The sequence below is a fragment of the Crinia signifera genome, chromosome 19, assembly GCF_055691185.1.
Source record: "Crinia signifera chromosome 19, ASM5569118v1, whole genome shotgun sequence".
NCBI classification, from domain to species: Eukaryota; Metazoa; Chordata; class Amphibia; order Anura; family Myobatrachidae; genus Crinia; species Crinia signifera.
Genome location: NC_139226.1, coordinates 117,617,254 through 117,639,466, shown reverse-complemented (window position 1 = coordinate 117,639,466; position 22,213 = coordinate 117,617,254). Strand labels below are relative to the sequence as shown.

General features: G+C 40.7%; 1 protein-coding gene across 2 annotated transcripts in view; it reads right to left on the bottom strand.

Moving 5' to 3' along the window:
* ZBTB16 (zinc finger and BTB domain containing 16) overlaps nucleotides 1–22,213 on the bottom strand; it is a 128,319-nt gene that overhangs the window by 60,093 nt on the left and 46,013 nt on the right. For both annotated transcript variants that reach the window (XM_083163227.1, XM_083163228.1), the window contains exon 3: nucleotides 209–306. In XM_083163227.1, coding sequence (XP_083019353.1) covers nucleotides 209–306 — 98 coding nt within the window. The remainder of the gene's footprint in view (nucleotides 1–208; nucleotides 307–22,213) is intronic.

Genomic DNA, 22,213 nt, shown 5'->3' with positions numbered 1-22,213 from the left:
TTGTCACTGAGGCATAGTTTCCTGTGTAGGACAGGCCACTGCTGCCCGGCTGACAGATGTGGACCTCAGCATATTTCAACAGATCACAGCCGGTATATGTTACAGATTTTATGATCTTTGGAGACTGCACCATCATCGTTCTGCTGATTCTGTAATTCTTCCACTGCACGTTGGTTATGGGTCTAGAGTAGGATGGACATGGACTCACCTGAATGAGCCAGCAAGTGCATACGTAGTCTCAAACTGTCCAGAAACCTCTTTCCACAAAGCTCGCAGCCATATGTCTTTATACCACTGTGCAGCTTCCTATAGAAAGAAAAAACAGAAATGATAATGAGAAGAAGTCTAACCACGTATAAAGTTTATCTAGAACTGGGCTGTCTAAGTGCTGGCATTAGAAGGTTTGAAGAACTGTGTCTGGACAGCCTTATACTAGAACATCTTTCCATACATGTAACAGCAGGACCAGATTCATCACAGAGATTGACTCCAGTAACGGGTGCCAGGTAACTGGCCGACGTTCGGCCTGACCGATAGGGGCCAGTCTCCCACGTGGGGGTCCATAAAGGGAGAACAGAACCTGTGGCGACCGCAGTGAGCCACCGAGGCCGCAATGGGATTTTTTGCGCTTGCCCCCTGTCTGAGTACTGGCGGCCGGGATTCCGATGTCAGTATACTGACAGTCGGGATCCCGACCATCTGCCAGTCATACTACACCCCCTGTAGCAACTCATCTCTATGCCACGGATAAGGTCAGGTGGGTACATGACCTCACAAAGTGAATTTAGGCATAAACCATTCTAGCAAGCATCTTGCAATGCCACTTTAATTATACTGAAATTCCAGCAACGTGTGGATAGAAATGAATAGATTAAACAATGCCAGTAAATTAAAAGTACATGTCAATGACAACTTAATTTGTATAAGCTGGTATGATGCCCTAAATCATTCACTGAGATAATTCTAAAATAAAATTAAGATTGAGAATGAGATGTATCATCACTTAGCATACAAGACGCACTACTCATATCCTAAAATACATGTTCTATCAACGTCCTATCATTCCTGAAGGCAGCTACCTACACCTTGAGTGAGAGAAGACAGACAAGACAACCCAAAGCAACTTATGACTTGTTATTAGAAGTCATATTAATATCACTATCATCAGCATTGTACACTATGATCATGTGCTCCTAACATTCACAACCAATAAATCTACCAGAATGAACAACTGTATATAAGGACAGTCCGAGCTTAACACCAAAGTACAGTTAAATCAGGCATGTCCAAACTGTGGCCCTCCAGCTGTTGTGAAACTACACTGTCTCCATTGCGCCTTTCTCTTTTTCTCTTTCCCCGCACTCTTTGGCCCCCAGGTTACACTTGTGCTTAACAGTGTATTGGATAATCTTTTAGTACATACCAATAAAAATTATATAATTTTAACAGAACAAGTTAGTGCCCCTAAAAAGAGAGTTCTCTTTTTTCTTTCAAAATATGTGAAACTACACATCTCAGCATGCCTTGCCATAGCTTTAGCATTCCCTAATAGCAAAAATGTGGCAAGGCATGATGGGACTTGTAGTTTCAAAACAGCTGGAGGGCCATAGTTTGGATATGCCTGAGTTAAATAGATACAATAATTCTTATTAAAAGAAAACAAGAAGTTGCAAACCTGACGCTAGATTCCTGGAAAAAAAAAAACAATTCTAATTATTACCAACTAGGATAGACCACGATTTAAACACTATATATATATTTTTTCAACAGTATATTGGGGAAAAAAAGGGTTTTAATAAAAAAAAAAAAAAAAAAGAGGAGAAATCTGCTAACAGCTGTAATGTGTGTGACAAACACGCCGTACTATTCTTGAGACAGTGCTGGCAGCAGTCGCTAGAAATTCCTGTGTCTTTGCCAGAGATCTTTTAAAACTTCCGAAGTTTGAGAAGGAAGATGGTGCTCCTATCATTTCGAAATAAAAACAAAAAACAAGATTGCCATGTGACCCGAGCCTTGCACAGACAAAAACATTTTGCAGGAAGTTGGACTCCAAATAAAGTCAACTCCTAATATGAACCGATTTCTGCTTCATGTGCATAGGATAACTATAAATATGCAGCCAGCATGTACTATGAGCCTGCAATTAAAAGGTTTGTAGAAAAATGTGGACTCCATGTTTGCTAGATTCATTTTGAGTAACAGGTGGCTGTAGGGCAGCAAAAGTCCCTGAGCCTTCACCGGTGACTCCTTGAGTCCTCGTGTCTTATGGTCATGTCTTTGTTATAGTTTGTGGTCTTAAATGCCTGTGGATATTTTTTTTTAGAATAAATGTATTGTGTTGAAGGTAATACCAAGATGAATGGTAATGTGTGGCCCTTTCAAGGCTAGAGGATACCAATCACTATGCTAATGTTTGTCTCCTGATACAAACCTGTGGCTAAGCATTACTACAATAACTTCTTGATGAGAGACGGATGACCTTTGGCATTTACATGGTTACTAAACTAGCTCAAAGTTCATGTAACCACTGGTTCTAGTGGTGTAATTAAACTGCTACTTCTGCAATAGGGTCGCGGTAGACCTAGTTTGTTGCAGAGTTACAGGCTGTCTAGTCCTCGCTCTTATAATCAGCTGTGAAACACAGTAACTTATTATAATATGCACTTGATCACCGGTGGTATTGGTGGTGGAATTCCTGAACACTCCTAATTAGTTGTAGATAGATAAAAAAAAAAAAAAATCTGACAAAAACTAATGAGAGAAATTAACAGACGTGTACATTCAATTGGCAAATGAAAAAAAATACATCAAATCCGCCATAATTAATCTGATGTTTGTTTGCAGTTTACAAACTGATCAGGAACGACATAACTCTGGCGGATTGTGTCAGACAGATTCATATGAGAAATTAGAACACCGTCTGTTGTGTATCTTATTGGGGGGGGGGTTGCTATAAAGAGAATTTGTGGTAACGATTTAATTGTTAGCCTTGGTTTTGAGGGATAGAACAAAGTACAACTGTACAAAGTGGCATTTAAAGACGTTCAAATGGGAGTTAAGGTTACGATGTGATAACCAAGTTGCCTTCAGAGAGCTGCAATTAAAGGGGCAAAGAGTGGGAATAAAACACTCCGTCCTCCAGATCGACCTCAATACATAAAACCATGTTCAAACTTTCGGGATATATTTACGATTCCACCTTCTGTATTAGTCCGGATTGTCAGATGCGAAAGGTGAAGTGACCTGTCAATAAAGGAACTTTACCTCATGGTAAAAAGCATAGAGGTCCATTTACTAAGTCTTGGAGAGAGAACAAATGGACGGAGATAAAGTACCAGACAATCAGCGCCAAACTGCCATGTTACAGCAAAGTTTGACAGGAGCTGATAGGTTGGTACTTTGGGGTAGATGTATGAAGCAGTGATAAAGGAGAAGTGAGCCAGAGGAGAAGTGGCACATGGCAACCAATCAGCTGCTCTGAATAAATGTATATTATGCAAATTATAGTAGTTGAGTGCCGATTGGTTGCCATGGGCCACTTCTTCTCTGGCTCACTTCTCCTCCCTTATCACTGCTTCATACATTTACCCCTTTAAATCGTTATTCAGTTTTTCAAATAGATTCACTAGGTGGGAGATCTATCAACAAATCTCAGATAGCTAAAGTGCAGAAGTTTCCCATAGCAATAAGTTTCTAACTGATTTTATAGACTCTGCCAGAAAAATGGTAACTAGAAGCCAATTGTTTGCTATGACAATATACTCCACTTTATCTCTCTCTTTCTACAGTTTGAAACATCTCTCCCGAATTATGTTCCTTTAACTGGTAAATAGAGCAGTCCAAATTAAATTTTACAAATGGACTAGGAACTGTACCTGTACAAAACAGAAAAATAACAGGATCAACGTGTCTCAATTAACTGATAAACTCATAGATTACACTGACAGATCTGACTGATCTATCTGAAACTGCAGCAGAGCCATGAATAAGAATCATGGATTAGGATCTAGGACACCCCACTGAGATAGAATCAGAGAGCACTAATGATTTAGGAAATGGCTTTAATTTGGCCAATGATACTGCAATAAACAGAAAACAACAATGCAACAGAGTTGCATTTAAAAGAAATTAAGGTCTAAAAAATGATATGCATGTAGGTTTAATACTGTAATGTACGGTATGCGCTTGCTTGTACAATGTGAACCTGGTCCGGAGGTACTGTAGGCTATGGACATACCAGAAGATTTGCCAAATGATGGGAAAAAGTAGACCCTTTTTGAAAGGCCAAAATGTAAATGTTCAATATACAGCATACACACTACCCTATAGATTTAAACAATACCTTTGACACTACATCATCTCACCAGTAGTGTCTCCATACAACTACCAGCAGACACTGGATTGAGGACTGTATACAGGTTAAGCAATAGTGTTGAAATCCTGGTAAATAATTTATCCCTAAAACTAATCTTAACTAGGGATGTGCAAGTTTGGATTTATCCGGATTTCAAAATGGGATCTCATTGGCTATACGTCGGTCACATGTTTTAAAGCCAAAACTAAACATGTGACAGCCCATGGCTTATAAGATGCCGTTTTGAGACCCGGGTAAATTCGAACATGCATGTCTCTAGTTTCTAACCCACCCCTCATGCAGTTTAACACCCCCCATATCAGCATCTAAAACATAAGTCTCTTCCTGAACCTAGCCCTCCCCCTAGTGAATAACCCCAACTTCTGTATTTACATCCAGGATCTGTTGGGCTTCTTGACAGTCGGTCCACGCTGCCTGTGTTCTGACAGTTAGGCTCTCCAGTGCCAGGATCCTGACTGCAATTGCATTTTTGCACCAGGATCAGATTCTACAGGTCTTGTAAAGACGTGCACTGTAAACAATTACTGGGTCAATGACCCCAAATGTGACAGGTTGGTCCAAAATTTGTATAGTGTGTGTGCATGTGCTGGAGAAAAGCACTTTAGATGCAATGGGAAATCTCATTGCGATGTTGCATCGCATCCGATCGCACAAGTGTATGGGCACCATTACAGTTATTTCTGCACAGCTCACATCAGGGCGAACATACTCTTAATGAACGTTGTCTACATGAAAAGGTAACAAACCAATTTTGCCTCTTCAGTCTACAGCGTAAATGAGATCAAGAAGCGCATTATTCTGCATCCCCATTTTCAGAGCATACGCAGTGTGAGTTAGTTATATGTACACCGATTTACGGAGAATAGATGTCCCGTACTGCAGCAATCGTATCATGAACCATTATACAATATAGTAGGTATTGTAATATTAATCATTATGCAACTATACCTTCAACAATACTATATAAAAAAAAAAAAAAAGTACAAATAGTACAAACAATACATTATAAACTGCTTACAGGTTACTCCCGTCCGGCTTAGAAGTGTACCGCTTTGGACCAAGTAATGCGTAGATTTGCTACAAGGTTGGTGGAATATAGACAGGGATCAGAATGCACCTAGAACATATATTGGTTATTTCGTAGAGGTTTACAATAGGTAAAGTTGTATTTCTAGGTCGTCTACACAAATAAATAGGTGGAGAACTGTAATTAAATTGATGGGTTTTAGGATTTTAGTAAGCCATAACATAGAATTTAGGTTACCATTACAGTTGGTTAAAACATAATCATTAAATTTTGTACACTAAACTATTGATCATTTTAAGAGATTCAGTATGGTTTGGTTCTTTCCAATGGCCATGTCCTCATAGATTTTACCTCTAGATATTACATTCTGAAGATGCTTATTTGGTCTTTAGGATAGTTTAGCTACTAACCAGCACTGTACAGCATTGTCTTTGCTGAACCGGCCACATGTGGTCCAAACCTGCTGTTCAACTGCAACAAGATCAATGTTCAATTCGGCTACACACACAGGTGTGGATGACGGGAAGCTTAATCCTGGGCAGCTGGAATAGGGAGACTAGATTTCTGACTAAAATTACCAGCATGCCATACAATGAACCAATCACATTTCTTCAAATGATCAGGCAGACGTTGGATCTGTATACATAGCAATATCCAGCCAACATGCAATAACTAATGCAACATTTTAGGATGTGTCCGCATTGGCCATTCAGCTTTAATTTGCATTATGGCAAGACTATTCATTGATAAAATTAAAATCTCCATGTCTTCCAGGGAAAACAGAAGAAAATTTGTAATTCAACCCTTTGAAATCAATTTTTTTTTTTGCAATTCAGTTTGATTTAAACTAATTGTATTTTTTTTTTTTCCTTCAAAAATGGTCTACGTTGAATGTTGAACGATGTTAATGTTCTTATTTTTAAGTGGCTCACCACTGGATCTGCTACTAGCGCAAAGGCTGTCGAGCCTGACTAGACGTTGGGCTTTAAAGGGTTAAATTTGCCTGCAGCTAGATTTTCACACATACAGATACAATTTGTATTCTATACAAAAATGGTTCCGCTTGTTCTCCCCATGGCTTATTAGAAGGATAAAAAAAGGTACCACCCAACAGACCTCAGACTTCTAGAACTGAACCATGGGTATCACGACAATGGAAGATCACACAATGCTTACTCGGCTAGGCTCAAAATCCATGATTATAAAAGAAGTGAAAAAAAAAAAAGTCTTTAACTTAAGTTTGTGTTAAGAGCAGGGCAGGGCAGTTGCCCACTTAAAAACAAAATAGATAAAGAGGGAATAAAGTCCAACCTGAATTATTACAAGGTGTGTAAACATCTTCAAGGCAAGGTCAGTAAATGAATAATTTTACAGAAACCAATATGTCACTGTCTGACCTAAATTAACCATTGTTATGAGTCTTTAAAAGTTTAGCCTCAGATTTCTAGATGAGCACATATAGGGTTGACGGGCATAAAACTAATGTATTTTAAAAGAGAAACTATTTGTGGGGAGGCGTGGGGGGGGGGTGTTATTCATTGTTTGTGCTTTTAAATAAAGTGTTGCGGACTTGAATCAAAGTTTCTTTTTAGAATGAGTTATTAATGTTTTGCAGTTTTACTAATTTTAGAAAAGTCAACCGTCCGGTTCATAATGAAACTATAGACATTTTACAGCATCTAGGTACTAACTGGTGGTTCCAAACTCAGTCTTCAACCAAATAGTCTGGCTTGTCTATTGAAAGGTATCCACACAATTCCAAATCTGGTGATCCGATCTGGTAATTTAGGCTCAACATTTGCAGGCAACAATTGCACAAGTGAGCAGACTTATTGTTCATAGACTGAAACATATTTGACTACTATCTTGGCCAGCTGGAGAATTCTCAATGTTGCTGCTTGATGCTAGGGTTGAGGAGCATCTAACACTGCCTCCCCACCCATATCTTACCCTTGTAGCTACTGCAGTCTGATTCCCGGGTCAATGGGTATTACATATTCTAAGATGGTTTGTTCAGTGTATGTATGTATGTATGTATGTATGTATGTATGTATGTATGTATAACATTTTTATATATTTATTTAGATTACCTCCGTGATATTTGTTATTTAATTACCGGCACCTGTGACGGGCATTTGATACGTATATAAACCTTGGATATGTGGGAAGGAACACACCCCCTGACGAAGTCCGCTGAGTGACAAAACTAGTTGGGCGTGGCCAGAATCCTGACTTATTGTCCGTGTTGGGTCCATCCCCTTCCATCGTGCAGCATCTGATTGTCCGATGCGGCGATGTTGAACAGCCCGGCGTGGGAGCCGTATCCAGCGTTGTCCCACCTCAAGTTTCCTGCTGTCTTACCTGTGCTGATGCGATGTAAAACCAACTGCTGGCAAGCCGATAGTTTTTAGCTCCGATGTATGTGAGCTTATATTGCTTAGTAAATTTTTTATTTCAGATACACTCATTGGTGCGCTTTTTCCATTTTCTTCTTTTGAAAATATATTTATATTTATTTATTTGTGTCACACTTCAACAAAAGACATTTTCTTGGAAGATGTGCAGTGAACAAAGTTTATATTCACCACCAACAAAAATATTAGTTCCGACTTTGTTTTAGTTTAACCTCCATGCGTTTTGCCACACGACTAGTAGCTAAACCCTCATCTGCCGTGGTCCGATGGATATCTCAATGCGTTGCTGAGGGGTTCAGAACACATTCCCCTGCTGCCAAGATTAGTCGGATTGCGCACTTGAACATGACAGCCGCAGAGGCAGATACGGCAGCTGTAGACATGAGGTCGGAAGGTAACATACCAATCAATACCTAGTTACAGGCTTCAGTCTGTAAGCAGGAGGAGATGAAACATGGCAGGCACAACGTGCGGTTACAGCATCAGATGATATTTATAAAAGGTAAACTCTACATGGAAAATCCAGCAACAAAAACCAAAAACACCCCATGTTGCTAGGATTACTAAAAAGCACACAAACTTTGTTTTACACTTCTGCAATAAAATGGGGATTAAGTTCTCAAATCTGCCCTAAAAGCCACAAATACCGCTACCTTAAATACAGGTTTATCAGTGATTAGGTCAAACAATGACATGGTGGAATATTTACTAAGGTGCGGTTTTATAGACATAAAGATGCTAACAGCCAATAGCAATCAATCAAATTCTACAGTACTTTATTTTCTAGCATTTTCTAGAAGATGAAAGACTAAGGGCCAGATGCACTAAGCTTCAAAAGTGATAAAATGGAGAGTGATAAACAGCCAGCCAATCAGCTCCTACCTGCCATGCCACAGACTGTGTTTGAAAAATGTCAGGTTGGAGCTGATTGGTTTGTTTTTTATCACTCTCCATTTTATCACTTTTAAAACTTAGTGCATCTAGCCCTAAGATTGGCTGGTATGGCAACATCTCTACTTCTATAAAACCTGCACCTTCATAAATGTACCTCAAGATCACTAGGTGCTTAATTATACAATAACTATGGGCCCAATTACATACCCTCCAACATGACCCATTCCATTAGGTACAAAATGCTCCGTTACTGGACTTCCCTGCCAGTGGCAGTTACAGAGGTTGGACTCCAGCACAGTCCAAAATTCAGAGGGGGGGGGGGGGTCACATCAACTGCCAGCGAGTCCAGGACAGTGATGTTTGAGGTGGCAGTAGGTGCGGCTCCCCTTTTTGAATATTGGACTGTGCTGCAGCCCCACCTCTGAAACTGCCACTGGTAAGGAGGTCCAGAAACAGAGCATTTTGTACCTAATGGAATGGGCCATGTTGGAGGGTATGCTATTAACACCTGTTTGAAAGGCTGCAAATTGGCAGCCTTGCCGATCATCGATGGCCCGCGTATGCGCATGGTACGATGTGCACATGGGCAAGACCCCCTGTAAACTAAGCCAGTGGTGCATAGTCATCGCTGACCGTACTCCAGATGAAACGCAGACGGGCCAGGCTGTTGGGAGGAAGGGACGCTGACGTCATCAGCATCCCCGATCTCCTCACAGCCATCTCAGCACTGAGTAAGTCTAGGACTTACTTGCCGGCTGCAAACCCGGGGGGGGGGGGGGGAAATCATTGGATGGCGAGTGTTTTTGAATAAGTTTCCCCCTTCTGCACAAGGCTGCAAATGCATTCGCAGCCGTGCACAGGGGCGGTGAGATGCACTGGCGGTGGTGGTGTTTACCTTATCGCTGGTCTCCAAAAATTAGCAGCCCAGCAATCCGGTCTGAATCGGAGCGCTATGAACAAAGTTTCAGGTAAAAAGCATTTAATATTTATTTTTGTTTTTTTCAGTGTCATTTTTTTTGGGTAGAATTTAGATTTCTTTAGGCACATGTGTAAATTAATAAAACGAAGCTCTCCCTTATTGGTCATATAGTACACACAATATCTCGCACCTCAATTATGTCACTGCTAGACTGCAATGGATATTGACTTAATACACAGACTGTTCCACCGAGTGTAGAACGATACACTTAAAATTACATCACATGTTTAAAAACCAAAGTACAACAACTCCAAAATGTATTATCTTCTTATCTATAGAATGTGGTGCACATCTGCAAATATAGGACTGTATTTGCCTCCGCCAAGACGCATGTTGAAGACAATAGAATTTTACTCTGTTCATTTAATATATCTGTAATAACTCAAACAAAAGAAATGAATGCCCCCATTCAAGGCATCGAGAAAAGATTTTCTTGTTTAAAAGCGACGTATGGATTTAATCCATCTGAACTAATAGTATAAGTGGATTTTTTTTCCCCTCCTTTCCAACACACAGCCAGCACAATGCTTAGGAAGTCTGACAGAAACCTATTTAAGGTCATTTATTGCCTTAATAAGCACCTTTGTCCAACAGGCAGTTTTTGACAACAGTGATAAATTCCAAATTTATGTCAAACATAGCATATGTTTAACAGCTCATTTCTAAGCAGAAGCAGCGGGCTCCCCTATAAATCACAGCTCAGTCTGAAATGAAAGCAGATTATAGGGCTGGGGCTATTGAGAGAAATATAAATCAGGACAGTTTAACTCTTAATGCGGCACAAATTAACTAGATAGGTGGGGAAAGTTTGCTGGCAGGCGCAGAGCTAATTGTAAACAGGAAATTAACATGATAGATAGATAGATAGATAGATATTTGGGCTTTTTGTTTTCATTGCAAGAAGACAAAGAAAATGGGTACAAGATGTTGCAATGGGAGAATTCATGACAGTAGCATAGTGGTGAGAATTGCTGCACTAGTGCACTAATGGGGTGATTCAGACTAAATCGCTCAGTTCCGAATTCAGCTGATGGTGCGGGTTTGTGCATTTGCAAACCCCGTGAGTGAACGCCTTTGGTGAGTTTCCGTCGCTGGGGCATTCGCAACAGGGTGGGCAGGAAGGGGGCAGACATTGGGCAGTCGCAGGGTACCGTGCATCCTCAGGGCGGGAGTCAACGCGACCATCCAATGCGAGCGTGTGTGGAAGCATACACAGCCGCATGCTAGTGTGGGGATTCGCTTGGCGTGTGCGGGGGAGGGTTGCGCATTCGGTGGGCCAGCATTTACCTGCTCGCTAAGCTGTGAACATACATTGTCGTGGGGGTAATCAATCTAGTTAGAGGGGTATGAAAAACGGGCACGTTGGCTCTACTTGTGTGCCATACTTCTAAGCACTCTGGAAATGCTACGCCACCTTCTACTCCATGCGCACCAGTGGCGAGGTAAGTGGCTAGCACTCGCTGACCCAATGGCCAGCAGAGGTCTAGAACAATAGATCATCCGGAATTGTAAGGGGAAGCCCACACAAGAAGTCAGTCAACCGCATACCCACTAGCAGCATGTTTGACAACTTTTTGACTTAGATATCCTATACTGCACACACGTGTTATTGTACACTTTCCGATTCCTACGTAAGAAGACAGCTTAACATTAAACACCAAACACATTGTTATTTAAGCTGAAGTCACGGTGATGTCAGACGCGGGTGGCTGCAGGATTAGCACTGTGCCATCTCGCTCCTCTGCGAATCTGGAAGGTTAGCAGTGTTATAAGAGGCTAGACTATAAAAAGGCTTGGAGTGTAAGTATTTCCTTTCCTATAAAATATTCATTACCCAGTGTGTGTGCCAAGTAACTGAGACCTCAAACATTTCTAACTTTGTACTGCAGCAATAACAGGCTTTTATTGAATCCTTCTCCTTTTTATTTATACCAGACCATAAATATAAGGTTATGTAGATACATGTGAGCACACACAAACACACACACACGCGCGCGCGCGAATAACATAAAACCATCCCGTGCTGGTTTAAAGCAGATGTTTAAAAAAAGAAAAAAGGAACGGTTTTTATTTCCTTACAACTGCCCCCCCCCCCCCCCCAAAAAAAAAAGAAAAAGATGTAAGTGTGTACCCCGTTTGTCACGCAGACAGCCACGCTGGGACAAAAAGGCAAAGTCAGTTCATCTTGAAGCCGAATTTCAGAACCCAAAACAGATAACTATCCACAGGTTGTGTAACAATAAGGTCTTCGCAGAGGACCACCACACCAAACATGTGCGCACACACAAAAATAAAAATGACATTAAACCCGCAAATAAGATGGTGAATGAGAATAGAGGCGAGACAGTCAGCTACACAAGCTGTAGGAGAAAGCAATTACAGGGTAAGTAGCTGGCAGCTGGATTCCCAATGCTTGCCAAGTTGGTTTAAACGTGATATAATGTACCTGTCAGATGCCACCTTGGCCTGCAGTCAACTTAAAGGGATCTGAATATATATAGATATGCACATGTGCATCACAAAGTATATATATTTATTATATATGCACACATATATAGACACACAACATATATATTGTGTATATGAATGTGAAGTAAAGAAATTGGAATTACAGTGTAATGGTTAGCATTACTGCCTCACAGCACTGATATCATGGGTTCGCTTCCCACCATGGCTCTAAAGCTGGGTACACACGGATAGATTTGAAGCCTGATGTGGGCGTTCCCAATTGATGGGAACGACCAACCGTTCAAATCGTTCCGTGCATCATTAACGATGCGCGTACCCGTGAATTGTTAACCATGGTCTATGATCTTTCCTGCATGCAGGAAGATCATAGACAAATCTTTTGTCAAGTGTATCCAATCGTTCCGTGTGTACGCACGATGAACAATTTGATACACTCGTTAACGATGTCGGAACGCTTCCGACATCGTTCCGTGTGTACCAACCTTAACTGTGCAGAGTTTGTATATTCTCCCCGTGCTTGCGTGGGTTTCCTCCGAGCACTCCGGTTTCCTCCCACAATCCAAAAATATATTGTTAGGTTAATTGGCTCCTAACAAAATTAACCCTAGAATGTCTGTCTGTGCGTTTCCATGTGGTAGGGAATATAGATTGTAAGCTCCACTGGAGCAGGCAATGATGTGACTGTTCAAATATTCTCTGTAATAGATATAAATAACTGGTAATTTAAAAAAAAAATTTTTTTTATATATCTATAGTGCACCCTACCATAAAAAGATGCACTATATCATTGGATATGTATTAAACATTATCAGAACGCAGTAGGGAGACATTAGAGAGATGCTTCCTGTACACATGATAAAGGATCAATCTTTAGTCAGGGTGCTGCAATTATAAGACTCATAATATATTCGGTAAGCTGAAATAACACATTTCAAAGACAGGGATTCATTTTAATAATAAAGACCGCAGATTGCCAAGATAATGGAGACGGACGATAACACAGAAATGTTCCCTCATAACAATTGTTTGCTCGGGCTACAAGTAGTAGCACTTTGCAAGCTTCATAGCTCACATTAAGAGGAATCGTACCCAGAGCACACAGCAGGCGATTCAATTATTAGCATACTGTAATCATTTGTATTCTTTCTGCCTGGATTGGGAGATCTGCAAAGCTCTGATACATTTCCCCCTTCTAGAAAACTCATCTCGTATGCCCAGCGGCCATTCTTGTGTCTATAATTAATCCTTTAGTGTGTGGGGTGGTTAGAATTGTGATTCTGTCAACTGGTAATCGTTAGATACAAGAGAAAACAAAAATCTGGTTCCCCTCCTCCAGCCTGGGTGACATTCGTGTTAGCAGCTTAAAGAGTTACAGTCCCAGACATAAGCGTTCAATGTGAGGGACGTTAAATACTGTCCAATCCTTTTAAAGGCAATAATGCCAAATGTGATTAACTTTTTTTTCCTGATTGTATGCAATGGAAGTAAATGAAAGTCTTCCAGTAGTGCAGCTTTTCATTTCTAGGACCAACATTGCAAGCACGGATGGTGTAATGGCTAGCATTACTGCCTCACAGCGCTGAGGTCATAGGTTCGATCCCCACCATGGCCCTAACTGTGCGGAGTTTGTATATTCTCCCCGTGCTTGCGTGGGTTTCCTCCGGGTACTCCGGTTTCCTCCCACAATCCAAAAAATATACAGATAGGTTAATTGGCTTCCAACAAAAATTAACCCTAGAATGTCTGTGTGTGCGTGTACATGTTGTAGGGAATATAGATTGTAAGCTCCACTGGGGCAGGGACTGATGTGAATGTTCAACTATACTCTGTAAAGCGCTGCGTAATATATATGCGCTATATAAGAAACTTAATAAATAAATAATAAATATCTATTAATTCAGGGTCTACAGGTACTTACGGCTAAACTCTACCAAATCCACACCCTATCTGGTACAGGTTGAGTATACCTTATCCAAAATGCTCTGGACTGGAAGCATTTTGGATAACGGATTATTCCATATTTCGGAATATTTTTATATTTCAATGAGGTATCTTACATTTACGTTGTATAAACACATCAAAACACATGAAATACACACACATTTTATTTGAGAACGAAACAAGGTTTCAAAATATGAAACAAAGTTTGTATACAATCACAGACACGGAGTTTGATGTTTCCAGTTACAGACCATTTTCCCGGTAGTGCCAGTTACAGACCATGTCCCTAAGTAGTGCCAGTTTCAGATCATGTCCCCAGTACGGTGTTTTTTGTTTTTTACCACTATGGTTTCCGGAATAATTTGGATAACGGATATTTGGATAAGGGATACTCAACCTGTATATTGGAAGGCTGGTAAATGTTAATAATTAAGTAACTATCTAGTAATGTGTAACTGTTCCCTGCACACTAAAACTGGAGGAGAGAATTAATCCGATTGGTCAAATAAGGATCAAACACGCAGAATTCTCCCAAATCCACTAAAGTACAATTCAGTGTAGGGTTTTAAACTTCATTAGGAAGTCTGCAGTTGCTGGAATTATTTTTGAAGGTCCTTAACGGAAAACTAGTTATCCAGCTATTGAAATATTGTTAGGGTTCCCGTTCTAGGAGATAGGACTCCAGGACTTCAGCGGTTAAATAAAAATTAGCCCCCCAATTAGTCTCAATTCTCAAAGCAGTTTCACAGTTAATGTTTCTGATTGCGAATCCTCTGCAGTTATTGGTTTAAACCAGTTCCTTTCACTTACGCACCAGCAGAGAAAAACAATTTTATCAGCAACATACCCCTAATTACATGAGCTGGCTTTCAGCTGAAATACTGGGGTTTTACACCAGCGCTTAGCATCATGTCGGCTAATTTTTAGCATCTGCGTGAAACACGATCAGTATAAACAAGGGGAATGTGTTGCTTTTATATATGAACGCATTATTTCATGTATAAGTTATGCTGTAAACGTACAGAATGGTGAGAAAAAAAAAAAAGGTTTCAATTTACCAAGTGTGCCCTAATCTCAGACTGCACCAGTAACGGTTTATCAAAGACTCAGACCCCAGTGCCAGAGTACAGTAACTGCCACCCGCAAGAGAGGAGATTGAACATGGGGTACCTTCTCTTTTAATGCTCTTCTGATAAAAAAATACCCATGAGCAAATTTTGTTAACATTAAAAAGTAGTTTTTTTCTGACATACTGCACACAAAAAAAAAAATACTTGTATTCATCTTCATGTAAGTAAAAAAAAATATATTGTGAATTATTCCTACTTGGCAGAGTGGTATTTTATAGCGGCACCCTTAAAGGTTTGTCTCTTGTGCCTGTAGTATAACAAAATATAGTGTGTGTAATATATTATATCTCTCTATTTATATCTCTGGACAACCAATCAATCTACTTATTTATTTCGCACCCTCTAGAACAGGGGTGGCCAAACCGGTCCTCGAGATCTACTAATGGTCCACGTTTTCCAGATCACCTAGCTGGTGCACAGCTGTAGTCATTACTAACTGTCACATTTTAAAACCCGCTGCATTCATTCCTACTATAGATCCACAAGCTGCCTGGAAAACATGCACCGTTGGTAGATCTTGAGGACAGGTTTGGCCACCCCTGCTCTAGAAGATAGTAGACAGGATCGGATTGGTTGCCCATAGCAACATCGCATGTGATGTAGAAATCACATCTTAGTATATGTCCTCTGTGTGTCACCGAAACACTGCCATCTGTTGGCAGCAAGTGAAACTACATCTGCCTTACTAGCTTCCGAAGCATAATTATACACAGCGGCGTAGCTAAGTTTTGGGAGCCCCCCCCCCCCCCCCCCGCCGTAAGCGGGGGGGGGGGGCGCCCCCCGCCACCCATTCAAACCCCCCCCAATCCCCCGCAGCCTTACCTTTCGCGCTGGTCCCGGCGGCTCCGTTCTTCTGCTGAGGACCACCACAAAATGGCCGCCCCCATACAGCAGACAGTTTCAGAGAACTGTGTGCTATATGGGGGCGGCCATTTTGTGGTGGTCCTCAGCAGAAGAACGGAGCCGCCGGGACCAGCGATATAGGTAAGCCTGCGGGGGATTGGGGGGGAGGTGTAACTATAGCACCGCAGCCCCCGGGGCCCTTATATGCACAGCGCCCCCCCGCGGTGGCGGGGGCTGCGGTGCTATAGTTACGCCAGTGAATACACACACACACACACACACACATATATACACACACACACATATATACATACATACATAACCACACAGATGTGTCATCATACACATTCGCATGGAAAACACAGCAAAGAGCCCACCGCCGTGTGCTAGAGGTGCTGGGCTGAGACTTTAACCACACAGGAATTGTTTTTTTAACATACAAAAAGTCACATATGAAGTACAAATTGAACTTGGTGTGAGGGAAAAGCCACAGTTGCTGGCATTGGAGCCCCTTTTTTACACCGATTCAGACTCTTTCACACACAGACGTACAAAAGTCTCACACACCCTAGTGGTCAGTGTATGCCAATACAATGCAGTTCTGTTGCTCCCATGCAAATAAAGTCCACATTTTGAGTGAAAAAAAGGCATCAGGCAGAGTGTCAAAGCACTTGGTGTACCAAGAGGGTCTATGTGGAAGCCATTTTTTGCAGTCACATGTCTAATCTAATGCACTAGAACAGGCATGTCCAACGTTGGCCCTCCAGATGTTTTGAAACTACACATCCCAGCATGCTTTGCAATAGTTTTAGCATTCTCTAATAGCAAAACTGTGGCAAAGCATGCTGGGATGTGTAGTTTCACAACATCTGGAGGGCCAACGTTGGACATGCCTGCACTAGAAGATCAAATTAAAACAGTAGACTTGCCACCTCCAAACTATTCTGTGAACATTGTGTAAATCAATATGACAAACAAGTGGTGAGATAACCAGCGCTATATTAGACCTTTCTTGTTCTATTCTAGTTTTTCTGTAAGTCAAGACAACACATTTTACCCAGAATTCTCATGTCAGAAACCATCCTTGAGTATACAGTGATTGACACAATTATTTATTTATTTACTAACCGTTTCTTATATAGCGCATACATAGTCCGCAGCACTTTACAGGGAATATTTGAACATTCACATCAGTTCCTGCCCCAGTGGAGCTTACAATCTATATTACCTACCACATGTACACGCACACACAGACAGTCTAGGGTTAATTTAGTCAGGAGCCAATTAACCTACCAGTATATTTTGGGATTGTGGGAGGAAACCGGAGTACCCGGAGGACACCCACGCAAATACGGGGAGAATATACAAACTCCGCACAGTTAGGGTTCATGGTGGGAATCGAACCCATGATCTTAGTGCTGTGAGGCAGTAATGCTAACCATTACACCATCCGTACTGCCAATACAGCACCCCTTCATTATACAATACATGTTTAAAAATATACAAAATTGGATGTTTGTAGACTTTCTTGCCACACCATGCACTCGCAGTTCTTGTAAAATGGGTACACCTGTTATAAAACCTCAAACTACTGATGGGGATATGCACGATAGTGTATTCTACATAAATCATTCCTGCAAACATCAGGATGCATCAGCACGTATGGTGTAATGGTTAGCATTACTGCCTCACAGCGCTGAGGTTATGGGTTCGATTTCCACCATGGCCCTAACTGTGTGGAGTTTGTATATTCTCCCCGTGTTTGCGTGGGTTTCCTCCGGGTGCTCCGGTTTCCTCCCACGGTACAGAAATATACGGGTAGATTGATTGGCTCCAACAAATGTAACCCTATAATGAATTTGTGTGCGTGTACATGTGGTAGGGAATATAGACTGTAAGCTCCACTGGGGCATAAAGCGCTGCGGAATATGTGTGCGCTATATAAGTAACTGGTAATAATTATTAAAATATTGCACACACAGTATAAAATAACAATACTAAAGATGACCCTTAGCACACACCATGTAAAGTACTTTGAATTATTTTTAACATATCAACATAAAACGTCTGCAGCGTTTCAGTCAAAAAGAAAGGAAGTGACTCACCTGCTTTGACTCAGTCACACACATCACTCATTACTAGAAATCCACTCCACTAATAAGAAAGAGAAAGCACTTAGCAGAACAACAGCTTCTGGACCATGTGTCACAGGTTTCATGTGTGTATTAAGCAGTTTTAGAAGCAGAAAGTAATGTTCCCACAACGAATACAGGTTTGCATGCAAATAGAAGATCACATATGTACAATGCTTTTTTATGGAGGGTATTGTGATAAAGAAAAAACTAAAAAAAAAAAAAAAAAAAAGCTGTATCGTGTGACCCGCGTAGCTAACTGGACAAGCGTTACTCTGTATCACAGTTGTTATATGTTCCCGTTAGCCGTAATCAATACCTGCAGTACATTCCTGAGCCACGTTCAGCTCTTTCTAAGGGTACTTAAAATCCAATGGGTTCAATTAATAATATGATGCTGAATTGCCGAAATCAATATAAGTAACTACACTTAGAAAGGATGATATGAGAAGTAGAGATCAGTTTTGGTTATTTTTGGGTAAACCAATTATGTTGCTATCTTTAACAAGACAAATGTGTAGGACTAGAACAATTAAAAGAGGATCACAATTGACTACGCTGACTATTAATTAAAACATCACACTGTACATATATGCGTCAGTATAAAACAAACTGGGAGTTAACATTTCAGAGACTGAACGATCTAAATTAACCTATTGCCTGCCGGCCTGAGTGTAATCAGCTTTTTGCAGCACCACTGCCATAAAAGTATTATTTGAAAGTGAATAATTGGATGGTGAGGTTAACATCCTATTAAACAAACAACCATAATACAATACTGATGGTCAATATTGAAATTTACCTTAATTAAAACTGAATCACACACCCCAATTTACTACGTAGATTCCCAACCGTAATCTTCTGTAAATGGGGGACATTACATCATCTATCGGGGCAAAATCCAACATGTTGGACAATCTCAATTCACCATCAAATCCAACCCAATAATTATCGGAATAGGTTTTTTTCTAACATATAGGATTTTGTTGATCGACCGAGAAATTGCGATCATTGGAAGCCAGCAATCAGCATGGGGGAACTGCTGGGTCGATGTATTGTCTGCATAACTAATTTACAGATCTTTGTATGTTGCAATTATGATCATGTGGGGATGTGATCAAGAACCGGGCAGTTGGGATCCTGACACAGAACTTGTGAATGGGACTATGCAATAGCAGTAACTTCTCATGGACAATTTTGAGTCAAATCTAACATCTGATTATTCATTTTTATATTTTATTTTTTTATTTGGGGGGGCGGGGGGGGGATGTAAAACAATTAGATATCTATCTATCTATCTATCTATCTACACACACACACACAGATTCATACATACACACGCACACACACACACATTAATTTATTATGCAAATTCCAATGCTGGTAAAGGTCCTGGAGATCAGCAAATGAGCCTGTCTCTCGCCCCAGGAAAGTCAAGAGGTGCCCTGCAAATTACAGAGCTTTTAAATTATACTCTTAATGAACACAAATAAAAGCACAGTTAAAAGACAATTTGCTCTGTAGGAGATAAATATTTAAGCACAGCAGGTCAAAAAGAAAAAAAAAAAATACTTTTGCTTAAAACACAACAAAACAAATTTACAAAAAAAAACAAAAACAAATAAAAAATTAAATGTGAGGTTATGCAACCATATTTTTGTAATATTAATGCAATGGGCTATGCATAGGCCACAGGATGAATTTAGGGATTTGTCAGTCTACAGCAAAATGTACCAACAAAATCTTCAGGATGAGTACACACATACAAACACATATTATAATTATATCGGTTATAGATATATATCTGCAAGACGGAAAATGAGATAATGGAATGTAGACATTACTCAGATATTTTAGATTGTGAGCTTGTTTGGGTAGGGCCATCTTTACAATTTGTTAACATGTTATCACAGGTCATCTCTGTGTATCATGATAATAAATAGATCTCCTAACATTTCAGCTGATTATAGGAGTAGGTTAGATCATGAACCATGTATCTGGGTAGAAGTTTGTGCATTAAATAATTTCAAGCTTACTGTAAAGAACCAAGAAACTCCCTCACTCTACAAACCAGAGTAGAGCGCTACCCCTACTGACTGGCATTACAATGGATGGTAATAAGTACTAATAAGCAGAGCAGGACTGGTGGTCTGCATTTTTTGGCAAATGCCAGACAGGCATACTGTTTATGGACCAGTGAGTTTCTCAGTCGGAGGCGGAGCCATTTGAAGATATGGCCGAGCAACTTGGTATCCGGTTGGCAGGAAGGATATACATTGGTGGAGGTTGGAAACCAATCGCAAATCCACAATGACACCAGAACCTGTATACCACTGCCAAGGTGGGCTTGAGCGCTTTTAATAAAAAGGCAGATTTCTAGTAACAGGCCAGTGAGCACATACTAAAGAGAAAGCTACACCAAAAAAATTATTAACTGAAGCACATAGGGCCTTATTCTAGTTCACTCTGACAAAATCCTTCTTAGATGGACAAAACCATGTGCACTGCAGGTGGGGCAGATGTTACAGGTGCAGAGAGTTAGATTTGGGTGAGTTATTGTGTTTCTGTGCAGGGTAAAATACTGGCTGCTTTATTTTTACACTGCATTATAGATATCACTTTGAAGTAAAACCCCACCCACATCTAATTGTCTCTGCACAAGTAACATCTGCCCCACCTGCAGTGCACATGGTTTTGTCCATCTAAGAAGGATTTTGTCAGAAAGAGTGAACTAGAATGAGGCCCATAGTCACTAAAAGGCATAAGTCGCTGAGATACCCCTGTTCCATGGGCACCTATTACTTATGCCCAAATGCACATGGTTGAGTTAGGTGGTTAAAACCATCTAAACGTGTAAATATCAATCAAATTCACCAGTTTCATTAAGTATAGATAAACAATCCATCACACACACACACACACACACACACACATTTATATTGACTGTGGAATCTGTCTTGCACAAAGATTGAAAAATGCATCACTTCAACCCCATATGGTCCAGGTGTGTAAAGAATATTTCCCAGAGAAATTTTATCAATGGTATTCTGCCACTACACAAAAACACACTTCCTGTGCCGCTATGTGGTGCCATCTGTGTAATCTCCATAGGCAGCTTCTGACCCTGAATATCCAGGTGCCTCTCCTCTGCACTAGCCGGGGCACTGCAGGAAGGTTAACGCAGACACACTAAACCTTGTTGTGCAATTTTAAAGAACCACTTTTATTTTAAAAGCTATCATGTGTAAACGCATTAGTGTTTTGAAATTGCATTCTAGAGTTAATTAAATGGACAGTCTTTTATCCATAAAAGAGAAAGAAAGCAATTAAAAGCTAAATGAAGAAAAACTGCCATAGCGTGCTGCCTAGCTGGGCCCGTGAAGATTTGTATTAGCCGAGAGGACAGGCAGGAATATCAATGGAGTTTGTGTCCAAATCTCTTTTATGATACCCTGGGTAACTGTAGTAGGAGAATCTGCCATCCTTCTGAGGCAGACAAAACGCCGATCACTGGAACAAAAGCCTCACCAGGGCCCAGTTTGTAAGCAAACAAGGAGAAGGCAAGGAATAAAAAAAAAAAAAAAAGGCGTTACATTTTGCAACGCTGAGGTGATGGAGTGAATTTTGACACAAATAAAAAAAGGGTACTTGTTTCCTAGCACGGCCACAATCTTAAGTAATCGTGTCCCTTAATTAAGGGACACGATTACCCCCGATGGACCCGATTTCTTTTGAAATCAGGTCCATTTTGCCGGCTAGGAGACAATATCGGGGGCATCGCGTCGGTCAGGACCATTAACATTGGTCCCGACGCGACCGACGCGATGCCCCCGATATTTCCATAGGCTTCAATGTTAAAAAATATTTTAACATTGAATATCGGGGGCATCGCGTCGGTCGGGACCATTAACATTGGTCCCGACGCGATGCGACGCGATGCACCCGATTTTTGCATAGGCTTCAATGTTAAAAAAAAATTTAACATTGAAATGCTGTAAAAATGTGAAAA